At 40.2% G+C, this 17,098-nt stretch overlaps 3 protein-coding genes across 9 annotated transcripts in view; 1 reads left to right on the forward strand and 2 right to left on the reverse strand.

The window, feature by feature from the left end:
• LOC148427917 (splicing factor U2AF 35 kDa subunit-like) lies at positions 1-9,508 on the reverse strand. The gene is made up of 8 exons (XM_088409218.1): positions 8,401-9,508; positions 5,890-5,977; positions 5,727-5,793; positions 2,804-2,853; positions 2,349-2,447; positions 2,133-2,266; positions 360-452; positions 1-262 (listed from the first exon to the last, which is right to left on the reverse strand). The coding sequence occupies exons 1-8, from the start codon at positions 8,442-8,444 to the stop codon at positions 154-156; spliced, it is 684 nt and encodes a 227-aa protein (XP_088265344.1). The 5' UTR covers positions 8,445-9,508; the 3' UTR covers positions 1-153.
• LOC148427918 (OX-2 membrane glycoprotein-like) overlaps positions 5,890-17,098 on the reverse strand; it is a 20,305-nt gene continuing 9,096 nt past the window's right edge. For 4 of the 6 annotated variants that reach the window (XM_088409211.1, XM_088409210.1, XM_088409208.1 and 1 more), the window contains exons 5-6: positions 16,123-16,407; positions 14,504-15,381 (exon numbers count right to left, since the gene is read on the reverse strand). In XM_088409211.1, coding sequence (XP_088265337.1) covers positions 15,281-15,381; positions 16,123-16,407 — 386 coding nt within the window. In that variant the 3' untranslated portion in view covers positions 14,504-15,280. Of the gene's footprint in view, positions 5,978-14,503; positions 15,382-16,105; positions 16,408-17,098 lie in introns of those variants that run through there. The other 2 variants (XM_088409213.1, XM_088409214.1) reach the window with 2 other exon arrangements.
• btla (B and T lymphocyte associated) lies at positions 7,699-12,797 on the forward strand. Of its 2 annotated transcripts, XM_088409217.1 has the most exons (7): positions 7,699-7,831; positions 8,869-8,970; positions 10,650-10,970; positions 11,049-11,090; positions 11,201-11,308; positions 12,299-12,333; positions 12,421-12,797. In XM_088409217.1, the coding sequence occupies exons 2-7, from the start codon at positions 8,901-8,903 to the stop codon at positions 12,658-12,660; spliced, it is 816 nt and encodes a 271-aa protein (XP_088265343.1). In that variant the 5' UTR covers positions 7,699-7,831; positions 8,869-8,900; the 3' UTR covers positions 12,661-12,797. The 2 variants fall into 2 exon arrangements, with proteins under 2 accessions (XP_088265343.1, XP_088265342.1); XM_088409216.1 differs by lacking the exon at positions 7,699-7,831 and having other exon boundaries at positions 8,612-8,970.

The raw sequence follows: 17,098 nt of genomic DNA on the forward strand, positions 1-17,098 counted from the left end.
TAACAAATGTGTTTTATTGAGAAAGTGACCAGCTGAACATAAAAAAAAGACATAAAACAAAAACATGTTCATAATTCAACAAGAATCTAAATAACTGTTTTCTCCGTGAAGGTTTTTGAGACGGGTTTCGGTCGAGCGTCAAGCCCTCCGCTTTCAGAACCTTCCTGAGCGTTCTCTGTCTCTCGACCTCCGTCTTTCACGGTCTCGTCGCCGATCCTTCGAACGAGAGCGTCTGTCCCGCGAACGAGAGCGAGAACGTTGTCTGTTGGCAGAGGAAAAGTAAAAGGTTTCATTCAAAACAAAGAGAACAATGAGTGATAATGTGACGTATCTACACAGTGTTAATGGGGAGCCCGAACCTTTTTCTACGGCGTCCGTATAACTCTCGCCGAAGTTCCCTCGATATAGGTTTCAAATGCATGAAGTTGCAGAAGCCACCTCGGGTGCACTCTCTAGAAGACAATTGGCAGGTCTGATCAAAGCGCATGATACTGGACCGACGCCGTTGTTTTAAGATTGTGGGTTGGAGAGTGAAAATTTGTGAGCAATTGCAGAAAGCGCCGCTTTTCGATTAGACCGGGCAATGGACTGTCGAAATCAATAGTGTCTCATAGAATTTGTTAGAAGTGTCACTACGATAATTTCTTCTTAGAGATGGGAAGCAATACAGAGTATTGGGCCGACATATGGCCTTATTTCAAGGTATCGGTACTCGCCATGGCGGCCGATACAGTCTGCGCCCATTGGGGCTGTTTTCCAATCGGGAAGGAGAAATGACAAATTAGAACATGAGCGCACCGCCAACCAATTCATGCAATTTTATAAGATGGTGCTGTATTGTTATATGAAGGTCTTTCTTCAAAATGATCGGTCATTGTTTTCCGGGGAAGTTTTGTGTATTACAGGAACTATGCTACCAGGTTAATGTTAGGGACTGGTCTCAAAGTGAGAAGAATAGAATCGAACATCCCGAACTAAAATTGTCCAAATTATAATAATTCCAGCCTCTGGACTGGAAACATTCTCAGATTTCTCTTGCCTAGCATGAAAGCCAACAGAAAACACTTGTGTTTACTTTGGAAATATGATCAAAAGTCTATACTGATTTGCTAGTGTTTCAGACCATACAAGCCACCAATTTATAAAGAAAATATGTTTATTACACTGTCAATTTGAAAAACACCCACTGATTTTTTTAAATGAACAATAGTAATTAAAACTGCTTGCAAAACAAGATTAACTGATTCATTGGCAATCAATAGATGAATCAATAAATGAGTCTCAATGTGTTTCCACTTCATTTTCAATACTGTAGCAAGTAGCGAGCAGCTGTGTTTTGTGAATTAAACATAAAACTATTATCCGTGAGGCAGTAAGGGTGTAAGAATGTGGAAGGGTCTAAATTGACGAGATACAAACTCAGAAGTGCATTTAGAAATTGTTTGCGTGCATTGGTGATACAGACTGCATTCACTTCTAATCATTCATGCACAACAGCTCCTAATGATTACGCGAAAAGAAGACTTCACATGACTAAAATGAGTTACACACATCATACTGTTGAGTGCGATGCCTGCATTAACAGGTGTGTTTTTAATGGCCTTAACAAAATTCACAAAAAAGATTTCAGCTCATGTGAGTGTGTTTTATTTACGAGATCCAACACGTTTGATGAAGCCTGTACTGGCTGTCCGAATTTACTACGTTTGTTTTTTTTGTTTTTGTTTCGTGTCTCCCCAGGGACATCTGGCTGGAAATGATCAGAGGTACTTTTACGAAGCTTCATCTGACAATCATTCTAAGGCGCAAAGCACACTACACTAATGAGCACGTGGGTTTGCGTATTGAGGCAGTCTCGTCTGTGTCTTTTACATGTATTGTCCACTCGATGGCACAGGAGAGCTTGTATTCATCAACTGGATGGAGACAGCTCACAAATCTCGGTCATCACTTGTGCGCACTGCAAAGTGTATACACTAATGTGTATCGCCTTATTATATTTTCAAAAAGGAGTAAGCAAAAAGTGTAAAAAGAGTGTTGTTTGACAGGTGTTTTACTTTTGTCTGTTATAAGAACGTCATCGTTTTCCGTGTTCATAATCCAACAGCGACATCCTAATCGTGGTTCCTCACCCCATTTCATACTGGCGGCAGCAAGCTTCCCTAAAGTCAGTGACAGGGGAGAGTTCAGCGTGGACAGGCTGGGCATTGAACCAGCGGTTGTTCAAGTCCTTAACGGCTTTTTCCGCGTCCTCTTCTCGGCGGAACTGTACACCATCATGAGAAAGGAAAAGGTGGCTCCAGACATCTCGGGCGGAATGCTGAACAATTTAAGAATTCACAAAGTACCTTGACGTAGACGTTACCGACAAGATGGTCGCCCAAGTTATCGCAAACATTCATCTCTTCCACTTCTCCATACTTCTCTTCCATCTCTGTGAAGACCTCCTGCATGAGTGCAAGTTGCCTTTATTCAGGGTTTAAAGCCCCTTTTCCATCATCAACTTCCAGCAATTTGTTGTTGCCCACTTAAAAAATGGGAAATGGTCTTGGTCATGCTTGGAAGATGAACACAATTACCACTAAGCGATGCCTATTTACTGCATAAAAGCAGCATGCAAAGCTTCTGAAATGAGGGTCGGATACAGTTTTTAGTTGATGAAAACACAACTGAAGATTTTATTTCGGTTTCTTTAAGATGGCTCACTTTAGAAGGAAAAAAAAACCCCAAATGATGCTCTATTCTAATGTGGTAAATTTTGGTGACATCACATCGGGGAGGTGGGCTACTTAAGGTCACTCACCTCAAAGAACTCATCATAGTGCTCCTGCATTTCCACATCACTTACGGCACCTGCAGTGACAAGATAGCATTGGCGAGAATCACAAATTAAAACATTTTGCTCTGCCTGGACGGTTTGCCGACCAGGTGACATGAAATAACTGCCATTGGTGTGCTTTTTATGTTGAGAAAACCTAAAATTGCCCTGGTTGCCTTCCTTCCTGGCAGGACAAATGTTTAATTATGTGCAGAACATCACAGTCAGGCTCTTGATTTACTCACTACAAACACAATCTGGGGTCAGTGACCCGTTTCAGTGGCTCGGACATTGTGTGCTTTGTGTGGGATGAGGGGAAAGCCAAAGCTCAGAAAGATAGGCCTTAATATGTAGAGCAGGGGTGTCAAACGCACGGACCGTGGGCCAGAATTGGATATAAAATGGAAAAAACGGTTAACAAGCATGTGGTCCTGACCTGCTCTCTGCCGCAATTCACGCTCATGCTCGATAACAAACTGACTCTCAGTCGTCCGCCACAGGCTTCACCGTGCCAGACAACAACTAACGTTACTGTCTACAAAAATTCTTACATTTACAAGCAATGTAAGATCAGCACATCAACCTCCAAGCGGAAATGACCAGTTGCTATGATTGTGTCAAATTGCTTGCACATTGTGTCAATGTATTCGACATGACGTCATTACTTCTTCGTGAGATTTGGTTTTTTAAATATCCTCTCTCATGTACTGAAATTGGACTGCCACAGATTTTGACTGGGGCATTTTCTTTCCTCATTTCATTGCATTTACAGTATTTGTTTATTTTTAGCTTCTCCTTTTATGTGTTCTATACAAAATATGTATTATATGAACAATGGAAAAAAAGATCAGAGAAAATGTCCATTAATTCCGCGCCACTTTAGGCCGTACTGCGATAAACAGGGGGGCAAAAGGATTCATTTACTTTTATCTTTAGGGCTGCATGATTATGGCCAAAATAATAATCATGGCCAAAAAGATAATCACGTTTATTTACTTCCCCTTTATCTAAACGAGCAGTACAGCATATAAAGAAGGCTTCAAGGCTTGCTACTTACAAATAATAATAATAAACTAAAATAATTAAATCGAGTAAATAGTAATTAAAACATTCACCCAAGACATGGCAAAAACTTGGCACACAGGGCAACACAGCTAACTTGCTGAGCGCAAACCATCCATCCATTTTCGAAAGCCGCTTATCCTCACAAGGGGCGCAGGCTTGCTAGTGCCTATCCCAGCTGGCTTTGGGACACCCTGAATTGCAGGGCCCAAAGAGACCAACAAGCATTCCAATTCACCTGCCATGCATGTTTTTGGAATGTGGGAGGAAGCCAGAGTGCCCAGACAGAACCCACGAAGGCTCGGGGAAAACAACTCCACACAGGAAGGCCGGAGCGAGGTGGGTTTGAACTTGCGTTTCTGGACTGTGAGGCGGACATGCTATTCACTGCGCCACGGATCACATTAAGTAACCATGGCAACCAATATCATGATCGCGAGTAAAATTCGATTAATTTTTTTAAATGAACTTTTCAACATCATATTTACATTTGACCCAGGCTTTTCGGGACGAATTGGGACCAGGCCGGCAGCCAGAGCAAAAATCTACATCAAATTGATACCTTTAAGATATAAAGCATGATTTTAGCTGTCTGGCCCACTTGAAAATGGTTTTTCCTCCATGCGGCAGCTGAGCTAAAATGAGTTTGACACCCCTGATTGTAGAGTATGAAAGTTTGTTCAAGGTTCTACACATGACTGATCCAAGGAGAGTTCAGGGCAGCTAAACTTGAAGGATCAACTCTCCTTGGATGTTTAATTAGTCCAACAGAAGATGCTTTGTGCACCCTCACACGGAACTGGCACAACTAATTTTTACACAAAAAAACTGCATATGGACTCCTTAATCTTAAATCTATCCAAACTGATAAGAGAAACTGTGCAAGTGCAGTCAGGGCTGGAGAGTCCTAGGGATAAAGAAAAACTTACAGTGCAAACAATCAGCAGACTTGGTTATGAAGATAAATGTTCAAGAGGAAAAGGGTCTGAAATACAAAACGTAAACTTCTGTGACACACAACAACGGAAAATTCGGAGCTGGAAAAGGAAAACAATTGAATTGACACAAACTGCATCTTTATCATATTTGAGAGCATTTGCATGCTTGTGCCGCTCATCTCTGAGGGCCAAAAGTTGCAAGTTCTTGACTTTTCCTCACAATGCTCACAAAAGCTTCTCTCGCTCTTGCTCACACACACGCACACAGCAGCAGCAGAGACGCTATTTTTTTTGTGTGCCAAGGTCAGGCTTATAATCGAAATGTTGATAAAGATAAACTCTTAACCGGCTCAACTGTTGGTTGTGCACTTAAAAAAGCAACAGCTGAAACTAAGTGGACGCGCATAAAAAGCAAACCTCAAACTTGAGGTGTGTTGCATGTGGCAGAGGACACAATGCTCATTTTTAAATCTTAAATAAGACTCGGGAAATTAATTACTTTCAGTGGCTTTACAGCGCAGCTTCTTTGTTCAACTCATGCTTGAAGTCAACGCCACATTTTGCTTATAAATAACATTGTGAACAGCTAAGCACGATATCTGCACGCATCTATGTGGCGCTCAGCAAAGTGCCAGGGGGCATGGAATTCGATGACGCAAAATCCAATAGGTCTTAAGTCACGTGTTCAGTTTAGTGTTTAATAACTAAACCTATTTAGTGGTGTACTTTTCCACACCAAATGTTTGCTTTGGGCGTTGCGCCAAGACCTGACGTGTCGATGTTTAGGTTCTCGTGTCTTGTGTCGCAGGCAGCTGTTTCGCAGTGTGACATGGTAAGGTTGCAAGCGGCACCTCACGTGTGGCTGCCACGTTAATAAATCACAGGGAGTTGGAGGCGGGGACACTTACAACGTGACGCATCAGCCGTCTGTGCACTGTTCTGGGGGTTACGGTAGATGTTTTGTATCAAAATGGTCTGCAGAAAGAATGAGCAATTCAAAAAGCAAGTTAATTAGCACAGGATGACAACTTTTCTAGCAGCAGATCAGAGACCCTGAAATGTTCCCCTTACCTGGCTGAATGTCGGTTTGTTGTGCAATCTTGAGCAGCGATCTCCATGTCTGCAAGCTCCAATTTTAAAATAGAAGGAACAATTGACCCTGGAAAAAGTGAAACGAGAAAATGGACACACTTTTATGGCATAAAATGCTGCCAAAGTGTACTGCATAAAAGTTTAATGCGGTACACTTGGCAGCATTAAAAATGACCTTTCAATTCGGTCACTTGCTGTTCACTAACTATAGTTAAATACAAATAATTCTTTGACGGGTAAGATTCAAACTGTTTTTCATTAAATGGAATAGTTTAGATGATTTGAAATGTCAAAAACTTGCAAAAAAATGTGTTCTAAATGACCAACAGTTTGTTTTAAATATAACCATGAGTCTAGTTACCAATAAATGGTACTGCATGGGGGGTGGCACTCCTCCGGAGGTTGCCATGTCTGTTCTAGCAAGGGACAATGGTGAATGCAGCACCTCCTGCTGTCACTTCAGACATCCATCTTGTGTCTTATTTCCATAACATATACAGTGACCCCTGTATTGCGGAAACATGCTGTGACGGTATTTGCATGCCAGACAGACGAGGTAACTATAAATGCACTTGCCACTGACCCTCCTCCGACGTGGAACTACTTACTGCAGTACACATATTTGCTCCCGTCTTTAATGATTAAACCTTTTACATTGTACAGTAAGTGAACAGTTCCCCCTTTCCTTTGAAGTCTCTAGCAGCAGTCTCATATTAGCAGCGGCCTGGACATTGAATTAAAGTCAGATCTGTGATCATATTTGATCGTATAAAGATTGGACTTTAATTCAATGTCAGTGCCGCTGCTAATACAACCGCAGCTGCGCCAGACTTCAAAGAAAAGGGGGAACTACTCACCTACTGAACAGTGTATAAGGTTTAATCGTTTAAGAATGTTGAGTGTTATTGTATGACTGCTTGTTACTGTAATATCCTTGTTTGTCAAAAGGGGCGCTGTTGTTGACATGTTTATAAAGGACAATTGAAGCAGTGTGCTTGACGTACGTGCATTCTAGGTTTTCCCTCTCTCTCTGTGCACTTGACTTTCAGTTCGTAGATCTGTGATGTTGAAATAAAGTGTGCCAGTGTTTGATGTTTGGTGAAGTTGTCTGTCATGTTGGAGGGGTTCATCCTCTGCGGCCAGGCAAAGGGTGTGATCTTATTTGGTGACATAACCTGAGATTTTAACACAGATTTAATTAAATATGTATACTGCAGTAGTATTTGTCCTAAACAATATGTATAGCATAAGACTTTTCACATTTAATTTTTTTTTTTAATTATTTTAAATTTGAAAAGTTGGGGCGCTACTTCGCGGGTTTTACTTTTTGCGAGGGGGATTCCGGTCCCCATTAAGCGCGAAAAACGAGGGATCGCTGTATATGTTTTATTTTATTTTATTCTTGAGTGGTGCCGCTTGTGTTTGTACAATGTAGCCACATTTTTATGTACTAGCTTTTATGTTCATAGGAAGATAAAGCATGTAATTAATAAAATATCTCAAGATAACCATATTGTTTTGAATAAAATATGTAAGGTAGTGTTGCAAGTTTTAAAAAAATATGTTGGTGTTGGCATCAAGGCATTGGATATCGCAGCGACTGAAAACAACTATTCTCACGAAAGCATGGGAGTAACGAGTATAATTCGCTGGCAAATTTGTGAAATGGGGAGATGGGAGATTTTTGGCGCTCTGGGGTGAATCGAAACGAATCTGGCCAATTGAGGTAACCTAATTCGCAATATAAACGACTTCAACGGAGTGGGGCGCTATAACGCCATTCCCAATGGTTTGGGTCTTTGTGTCAGAGTTAAATGCCCTTTACACGAATGCAATCCATGGACACGTAGTTTACCGGGTCTAACCAAGAACTCGGGTCAATTTGGCAGCTTTTTGTGTGCGTGTCCGTATGAGCTTTCAGGTCAGGTCCCCGCACGTACGTGAATTTTGAACACGGTGCACCCCGCCTCCAATTTGTCGCGACATGTGGGGATTTTTTTCTCAGCGCATCCGCGAATCTGCACTCTCGATTCGACACCGAAGTCGCCAAACTTTACTGCCGCGAAGTCTGTTTCTTCTGTTCCTGAGCACCGCAGAAGCCACCCACTAGGCAGGCTTTCTGGGAATACATCAAAGGCAGCATAGACCGTAGTATTCTGTGCGAAGAAGGTTCAGTTAATTTCAACACACGATCATTCCTCCCTAGGAAAACAATAAAAAACGGACGTTTTTGCGAATGTATAAAACACCCTGGACAGGGTGAAACTAGTGGAAGTCCGGGAAAAAAAGAGGGCGTTTGGTGACACTAGATTTCATTCATTGAGTTAGCTCAGCTCGTTAGCTCGTTTTGCTAGCATCTGCTTGACTAGCCCATTCATTGCAAGCCAACAGTAGAAAGTGATCTGCCGGTCAAACTTGGAAACTGTTGTGGTGCTTTCTGTGTCAATCGTATTCCTCGGCAAATTAAACAAAACAGACAAGAAAACTTACTTGTCTTTCTCTGTGCCGAAAATGGACGCCAGATACTCCGCCATTTTCGGCTAGTCGGAGGCGTAAGGCGTCATGAGAGTACGTCATGACGTATTAAAAAGCGATCAGAGGGGCATTTTGCAATGGCAAATAATAACCACACCACGACGCTGTTGTTGAAAAAAACCCAACACTAAGCGTTAGGCTACCTGGTATATAGTTTCGAATAGAATACAATGCCTTTATTGTCATAATGCAGTACATCAGGTATACAACGATGTAATATGTACATACATCATCTGTCTGTGCAAGCGTGAGAACACAAACTGAGAGTGTTAGGGGACTGCAGCAGCTTTTGCAGAATCCCACCCACGATCTTTCATTTACTTCCACTTCTCATTGCAAAACCTGAACCGACAGAGGAAGTAGTACTTGTGTTTCTGTAACCAAAACGATCATGCGTTTGATGTTCGATTCATTTTGAATTAGATGCGAGAAGATGTGGTGTGCCGTGCTCGATCATGAATCACTCTTGGAATGTGTTGTTAGTGTCCATCTTTGCAGTGCAACATCTTACTTCAAGTGTCAACTGTAAGTTGGGTTTTTATTCGTATTATTTTTTTGTTTTTGTGTAATTCTCCACTATCTGAGAACAAAATAAGTCCGTAGTCAACTTATAACAACTTTGTTCTAACGTTATGTAAGGCCTACCTGTGATATTAGCAAATTGTGAAATCTGCATAACTTTTCTGTATACACCTTCCGACTACAGCCTCGTCCCGTCTATCTTTTTATGTATGTCCTTCGCCAATCACAACACTTGTTATAATCTAAAAATATTGTTTTGTTAGTGTTGCAAACAACATGACTGAGAGCATGAGAAAGATGGTTCAGTTGTCTAAGTGGAGCATTTGCTCTTCGGTTGATTCAGTTCATGTTAATTCAATTTCACAAACACCAAAAACATTTTCGGTCAATGAAATGGTTTATGAACTGTGTATATAAACTACTTTTTTTTTTTTTTTTTTTTTTTTTACAAAAACAAGTGGCAAGGCCGATGTCTTTTTAAAAGGGATCCTCCGGTTGGGTTCCTTTTTATTTGTTGAACTCGCCTCATGTTATTTTTGATTTTCAAAATCTCTTATCCCACATTTCCAATTCCCCCCCCCCCCAAAAAAAAAAAAAAATCAGTAAATACCTAACGACTGTCAAAATGTTACTTTCATATCAGCTATCTGACCCCCCCCCCCGCAGCTTTACATATCTTGGTTGGATTCAGCGGCAGAACCAGGCACAATTTTTGTTGTTACTTGTTCTGATGTTTGTATGTTATATGTTGTGTAAAACACTTTGTTAGAGTTCTAGCTGTTGTGGAAGCTCTGTTTAAATTAAGATAAATTCTGTTGTACTGTACAATTTATCTATTTAAACTCATTGCGAGTAATGTCAAAAACAACAATTGAAGAGCACCAATATTTATGCGGGCATCTCTACTTATGCCTAATTTATCCTCTGAAAATACAATTCACCTCTCCACGGTTCACTTACGAGAGGAGGAGGAAACGAGCAATTTACATGGAGTTCCTCTCATGCCAGATTTGCTTTATTGATAGGACCCAACATGCATGGCACTACAACTGGGATGAGGGTGGGCTTTTGCCCCATCTAGACATAGTCCCCCATTCTGTATCGTCAAAGATCTCACAAGTAACCATTTTGTTTCTTCTGCAATTGTACCCCGTGTGTGTTTGTGAGAGCAGGGAGGGTTGGGGTGAATCTTTTAGTTATTTGCGTGTTAGTTAACTCATTTGAACATGTTTGAACGTTTGTACTTTTGTCAGTGATGCTGCTTTGAGATTTGTTCGTAAAATGCACAGTAACCCAATAAAATATTGATAATTTTTGTCAGACTTGATGTTAGCAAAATTTCATGAATTTTTGTGCATGTTAAGACCCTGAAAATTAGTCTTTTGTTGGTGAACAGCTTGTTGCCAAGAAAAGAGCTATTTATGAAAACAAAGTCACAAAGGCTTAAAACACTTTTATGAGCAAACATGAATTAGAGCTGGTGAACCATTGAAGAAAAACATAAAAAATAAAACATGTTCTTCCATTAGGTTTGTTATTGAAAAATATTTTTGTCGATGTACTTAGGCACTTATCATCAATTGTCTGATTTTTGACAAGACTAGCAATACTGGAGTGACGCTACTTCTACTGTCTTTTTAACCAGTTATTGATCATTCATGTTTCTCATTCCTTCTGTCCAGATGAAGACTGCCTGCAAAGCATGGTTGGAGACACAACGCATTACAAGGCTTCACCAGGGGGAAATTTAGAGATTCATTGCACATACTGCTGTACTAACTGCACTAATCAATCGTCATACAATGTCTCCTGGTACAAGTTGGACAGAGACAATTACGTGCCAGTGACAAATGACTTTCGTACTGAAATGAAATTGAAGCAGTTAAGCACAGGGGAAATTATGATGTCATTAGCCTTCAAAAATATGCAAACAAGCAATGCAGGTTTCTATCGGTGTCAAAGTGGATTAACTGTAGGACACCACATCAAAGTGTCGGTTTATGGTATGTCTTTCAATGCTCATGAATTGTGTTTAGTATTATAGGTTATTTTAACATGTCACATCACTTTTGGTTTTCCAGTTAAGCAAATGATGACCAATACCTCACTCTGGAATGGAACTAGTAAGATTGTTTCAGCCAATTATGTACATGTTTAAAAATGATTATTCAGACCTGAGCATTGATATGGCAGATCAGTGTCTCGAAAGTAGTGTTTTTTTTTTTCTCTGCAGGTATGGCAGATGTCGGGCAATGGATGTACGTTTACTCTACCGCAGGCACTATTGGCTTTGTCACCATAGTGATATTTTCTTCTGTCATTTTAATGCAATGGTGTAAAGGTGAGTTGCTTTACACTAAACCAATGACTGCTCTTTTGCATCTGGCACTATCACTGAGTAGTGAGCAGCGCTCTCTGCGCACTAGCGCACTCTGCTATATGTTGAAAAAGAAAATGAAAGTTTGTATCAAAAAAGAAACTGTTCAACCTCCATACTACAGTTAGGAGATCAATGGGCATGGGAAAGAAAGGTAGAGAGGGTTTTACGAAACACATTTCATACCCTTTATTTATGTATATATAATGGCCGTAAGGTGGCATGAGAGAAGGTCCTACTTTGCGAATTTCATTTTTCGCGGGGGGTTTTCGGTTCCCATTAACCACGCAGAACGAGGGAACACATTACATGAATTCCAAGCTGGGTATAGTCGGCTGTTCTATAAAAAGGATCTGAAAGGCAAAATAAACAAGTGGTTGAATGACAAATATGTTTCCTGGTTGAATTGGAACCGTTTGTGTAACAGTCTGTTTAACAGAATATCAATCTACTAATACAGTACTTTTCAGTACAGTTCAGTCGTGTAATTTTTAAGTACAATTAGGGGTGTCAGATTAATTGTGATCAATTGGATCCAGTCATTGTTAAAGCATTGCTTATATTTTTAATTGCGTTAAAGCATTGTTTATTGGGGTGTGGAACGCAAAGGAATATCGTGCCGTGAAGTACATCGACACTGTGATTGGCTGTCTACGTTTGGCACTCCTTGATGGGCTCAATTTGCGGTTGGGAGGGCTAGTTGCATTGCAGAAGTAAGATGTGAAAATAGAAGATGAAAATGGTGCATGAGAGTCGCCGGGTTGAAGAATGGTAAATTGAACTCGAAAAAAAAAGGTAAATGATCATCAATTGATGAGGGCTGGCTGTAGCCACTTTCATTATGGTAGTATTTCGAGATGGATGGACGTGAATTTTGTCATTCAGCTCCTTGTTGAAGGATAACAAGTTTGACCTATGTTTTCGGCCTTCTAACAACACGTGTTCCTCATGCAGCTCACGCAAAGAGAGCGACAGAAACTGAAACTCAAGTGAGGCATCCTAAATCTTCAGTGCAAAATAACTCTTGGAAATGTTTATCAACAATGTTTCTTAATGATGTCTGTTAATGTTTGCAGAACCTGTGTTTAGTAAACCAGCATCTCGGCGCCAAAGAACAAGATAGACGTACCAGCTCCAGCAACTGCATTTTCAGTATGATGAGTTTAGAGAAAGAAAACCATCCAAAAACAACAACAGAGAGAGAGGGAAGCTCTGTCATGTATGCCACTCTCAACCACCAGTCGCCACCCGTTGCACCTGCTCAACCCAGGAGACCCAAAGAGGAAAGTTCAGAATATGCAGATATACGAGTATGACTTACGAACAGTTCTGGAAGCTCAGCTTTTTCCCACGCTCACGACTTGCTTCACATTTAACTGAAACTACAAACTTCCTCTCACGTCCCAGACAACAAGACGTGACTTCCGCGGGTCGTCACTTTAATTTTTTTAAATGCAATTTATAGTTGGATATCCAAAATGCACTTAGTATTATGAGCGGAAGGTGAAGCGGTTCACACAATTTTTGCCCATGCATTGTGGGTGTGATGATTGCGGTTTATGAATGTGCACAAGTCTGTCACTGAAGCACCTGCAAAATCGTATGTGCACAAGCACACTATTACACGTGGTGCTAACTTTTGCCCCATTGATTCTCATCAGACTCACCGGATGATTAAAAGGGGGCATCTGGAAAGTATTGCCAATGTATGTCAATAAAAATAAAAAAAACAAATGAAGAATCTCAATGAAAAAATAACTCACTTTAGGGTAAAATGTGGGCATCAAAATGGGTGTATTACCTCAAACCCCAAATTATTTTGTTGTACTTTACAGGGGAGTTATAACTCAATAGAATTAGAAAAGTTGAGTGCTTGGGAAGGAGGACAGCTAAATTTCCAAAACAATAACAAGTTCGCTAACGTCAAGTCAAGAGCCATTTCAAGCACTTGTCCGCAGATGACATTTAGTTGATTGGATTTCAAATATATTTTTATGTGAGGCAGTGACATTTAAAAAACTATAAACTCATTTCTCAACATACTTGCGACTATACCATCGATTTTTTTTTTGCTTTTTTTTTTAAGTAAAGCCTCTGCATACTTAACACTTTTGAAAGTCCCTTTCTCAAATGTGTGCAAAACCTTCAAGTCATGCAATTTCCCATAAGAATTATTTCGTCAACCTCACAAGGTTACTGCTCTGCCACTCGTCCCGTCCTTGACCACAAAGTAAGCATTCCTCAAAGACACATTTCATGGAACTGCCTCTTTTTTCACACTACTACTCAGTACTGCAAATACACTAGCTGCACACACACACACACACACACACACATATATATATATATATATATATATATATATATATATATATATATATATATATATATATATATATATATATATATATATATATATATATATATATATATATATATATATATATATATATATATATATACACACATATACACACACACACACACACACAGTATATGTATGTATGTAAATTATATATGGGTGATTTTGGGGTGTAAAACTTGGATGGATGGATGGATGGATGGATGGATGGATAGATAGATAGATAGATAGATAGATAGATAGATAGATAGATAGATAGATGGATGGATGGATGGATGGATGGATGGATGGATGGATAGATAGATGGCAATAATGTTGTATAGTGAAATTACGTTAAAACTCCTATGTGTGAATCGCCTTTCACTTTCCCAATCAATTGAGATTCCTCAGTGGTGCCTTTTGTATTGGACGCCTGGCTGTTTTTTCAGGGCCGGCCGGATGTTGTCCCTACCCTGCACATCCTGCTTGCTCAAAGTGGTGCCATCAAAACATTCAAACTATTCATGTGGTTACAGTTGCTTTTTTCAGCCTTGAGTCACCAGTAAAATACCAGATACAGGATGAAACCTCAAGTTTTCACGTGGCTAGCTTTTTGAAAAACAACATTTTGCTACAAGTCTGGAGTTTTACTGTAAGCTTGGGTGTGTGCACATGAGGGCGGGAGGTATTTTTGTCATGGCCTGACTTCCAACTGCAACCTCCTCCACTGATGAAACACGTCTTTTTGTCCGGGTAGTAAACAATCGTCAAACATTTGCTGTTCTGTTCAGGACTTATGGACAAGAAAATGCAAAGGCTAAGAAATGTACAAACTGAATTTTATTCTAGTCCATTAAAACATATAAAAGATGCAGCAGGTCTTTTTACAACTACACAATTTTTTAGCTGACTTGCCTCTAACTTGGTATTTGATCTCACTCCACCCCTGTTCGTGAGCAATAAAGGACACACGAAATATTTGTCACGGCCACTACAACTTTGCATGCAACTTTAAAGAGGATATTGTTTTTTTTTCCCCTTTTAATCAAATAAAGGTTCTGTATTTAAGATTCTTCATTTAAAATATCCAGGTAAGACAGTCAGGAACACGAGTGTATTCAAAATGTAGCCTCAATATGAGGCAGTAGAACCAATAATTTACTTAGCCATTCAACTAAGACATTTCTCACAACCATCAGAAACTCGGGAAATATGTAGAACTCAACCAATGATATAAAATTGAATTTGAAAATGTTATATATGTTAAATAAAACAATAAATGATAAATAGAACATTTACACGTCTTAGGTATTTCAGTAAAGGTTTTTAAAGCTTGTTGTATTATTGTCGGCAAATGATTTGAGCTTAAACGGGAACTGGGCCTCAAAACACCACCGTCACACTTTCCAGAGAACAAAGGTGTCAAGAGCAACCAGGGTGCTGACAAGGTTACACACCCACAGCAACACCTTTGTGTGGAAAGTAGCTTTGAAAGCCAGGATATGACCTTTTCCAACCTTGTTGAAAAAAGTATATTTGTCAAAAGGGAGGTTTCCAGTCAATGTTCCTCTCTTACCAGGAGCTGCAGCCGTTTTCTAAGTGAAAAACTTGCCACGGAGATATACACACAAGCAGCCGAGAACCAGGACAGTGACCAGACTGCACAGCAAGCTGATGATGACTGTGATGGGATTGACTGCATAAAAATATCCATACAGATATGTTGTCAAATGCAGTAGGAAAGGAATGAGGCATTTTATATCTAAAGTTACCGTATGAAAACACCCTAAACTAAAGCCCTAGGCCATGACGGGGACACATGTCATTGTGACTTGGACTTGAGTAGACTAGGCTTACTGTTTTGATGACTTGTGACTTGACTTGAGAAAAAGTTAAACACTTGAAAGTGACTAAATTGGTAAAAGGTAATAATCACGTTGTCAGATGATGGCACATCGTTAAGGGGACTGTTTAAAAAAAAAAGAAAGAAATATTAGGCACTTAACTTTGTGTGGACGGAGTCAAACATTTGGCTCTACCCACACATTAAACCACTCTTCGAACTCCGTTCTGCAGACCGGGCTGACTCACAGAGGCGTGTTAGCTCAAAAGCTAGCAGGTGGCAAGCACATGTTGCTTTAAAAGCCCTGGGATGACCCAGTGATACATATTTCAGTCCCTGGAGGCTTTAAGCACATATATTTTTGCAACTCAAACATGTATGGTAGGGACAAATAGGTACAAGAAAGATGCAAGCCATAGTAGCAACCATTTTTCAGAAAGTCCATTCCGTAGGACAGTAGAGGTTGGTCAATGGCTTGAATTTTCATGATTTTCAAGTCACATTTGAAAAAAAATAAATACATTTGAAATGAAAAGTATGAACCGGTCATGCAAATAGTACATGAATTTCAAAGCCGGGTTGGACAAAGCTCACCGGGTATGTTGTTGAGGGACACGGAGAAAGGCTTTTCCAGTCCCCAATGGTGTATGACGCACTGGATGGAACGTTCGGTGAGCTGCCTCGACGACAGGAGCAGTGTGCTCGTTACCGTCGTTATGCCGTCGCTTTCAGAGTAGAAAGAAAAAAGCGAGGTGTTGAGACTTTGGTTGTTCCCGCCGATGTTCCACGAGATCGCCGCTGCGGGCCGCGATCGAGTGGTGCAGTTTGCCTCGGTGACACCTGAAGAGGTCGCGTGAGTCACCTTCACCTCAGGTAAAACTGGAGAATAAAGTAGGTCATTGCTTAAAAAAAATAATAAACACATATCCATCTTATACCGCTTATTCTGTGAAAGATCATCGGGACAGGTGAATCATGAATTCTTTAGTCCTTGCTGAATTTCTTTTTGGATCAAGGGACATCTAATAGGTTGGAAATTTTCCCAAGGACTCCTTCACAATCCTATCACCAAAAGAACATAACGATCATGTGAACCACTAATTTTCAACGTAACTTCATAAAATTCAAATAATATTTCGGTAACTGACATGAAACTGTAGAGAACCCTTGTAGAGAAACCCTTTGTAGAGAAGCAAAAGAAATACAACTTTCTGCAAAACTATACTTTTTGATGTTTCCCCCACGTTTGTTTTTCTTTGCCCCTTACCTCTTATCACCCGCCCAAAAACCACTTTATGGGAAATGTGCTATAGCTCAGGGCAGGTTGCGGTTTATTTATACTTGTTTCCCCTTCCTGAGTGATAAAAGGGATGCTCAAGCAACAACTTCCCTTCTCAAAGCTCTTACATCTCATGTGCCTCACAGGCCAAAAGTGTTGGTAACATTGAAGCATAAAAACAATGGACTTGGTCCTTTCCTTTCAGCTCTAACAATTTCCTGAAAGTTTTGTGAATTTTTGTCCAATAACACTTGGGCTTTCCAGGTGAACTTCATTCCACCTCCTCTAAAC

Source organism: Hippichthys cyanospilos, chromosome 2 (genome assembly GCF_059441005.1).
Source record: "Hippichthys cyanospilos isolate Australia breed blue-spotted pipefish chromosome 2, RoL_Hcya_1.0, whole genome shotgun sequence".
Lineage (NCBI taxonomy): Eukaryota > Metazoa > Chordata > Actinopteri > Syngnathiformes > Syngnathidae > Hippichthys > Hippichthys cyanospilos.

Bases quoted from the DNA above. Each gene is read 5' to 3' on its own strand.
- LOC148427917 (XM_088409218.1), bottom strand. From the start codon at position 8,444: ATGGCGGAGTATCTGGCGTCCATTTTCGGCACAGAGAAAGACAA. The intron at 5,794-5,889 runs GTAAGGGGAACA...TTCTTTCTGCAG, and splicing joins ACAAACCGACATTCAGCCAG to ACCATTTTGATACAAAACAT. The intron at 453-2,132 runs GTGAGGAACCAC...ATTGTCTTCTAG, and splicing joins TGCCGCCAGTATGAAATGGG to AGAGTGCACCCGAGGTGGCT.
- btla (XM_088409217.1), top strand. From the start codon at position 8,901: ATGAATCACTCTTGGAATGTGTTGTTAGTGTCCATCTTTGCAGTGCAA. The intron at 11,091-11,200 runs GTAAGATTGTTT...TTTTCTCTGCAG, and splicing joins CTCACTCTGGAATGGAACTA to GTATGGCAGATGTCGGGCAA. The intron at 11,309-12,298 runs GTGAGTTGCTTT...TTCCTCATGCAG, and splicing joins TTTAATGCAATGGTGTAAAG to CTCACGCAAAGAGAGCGACA.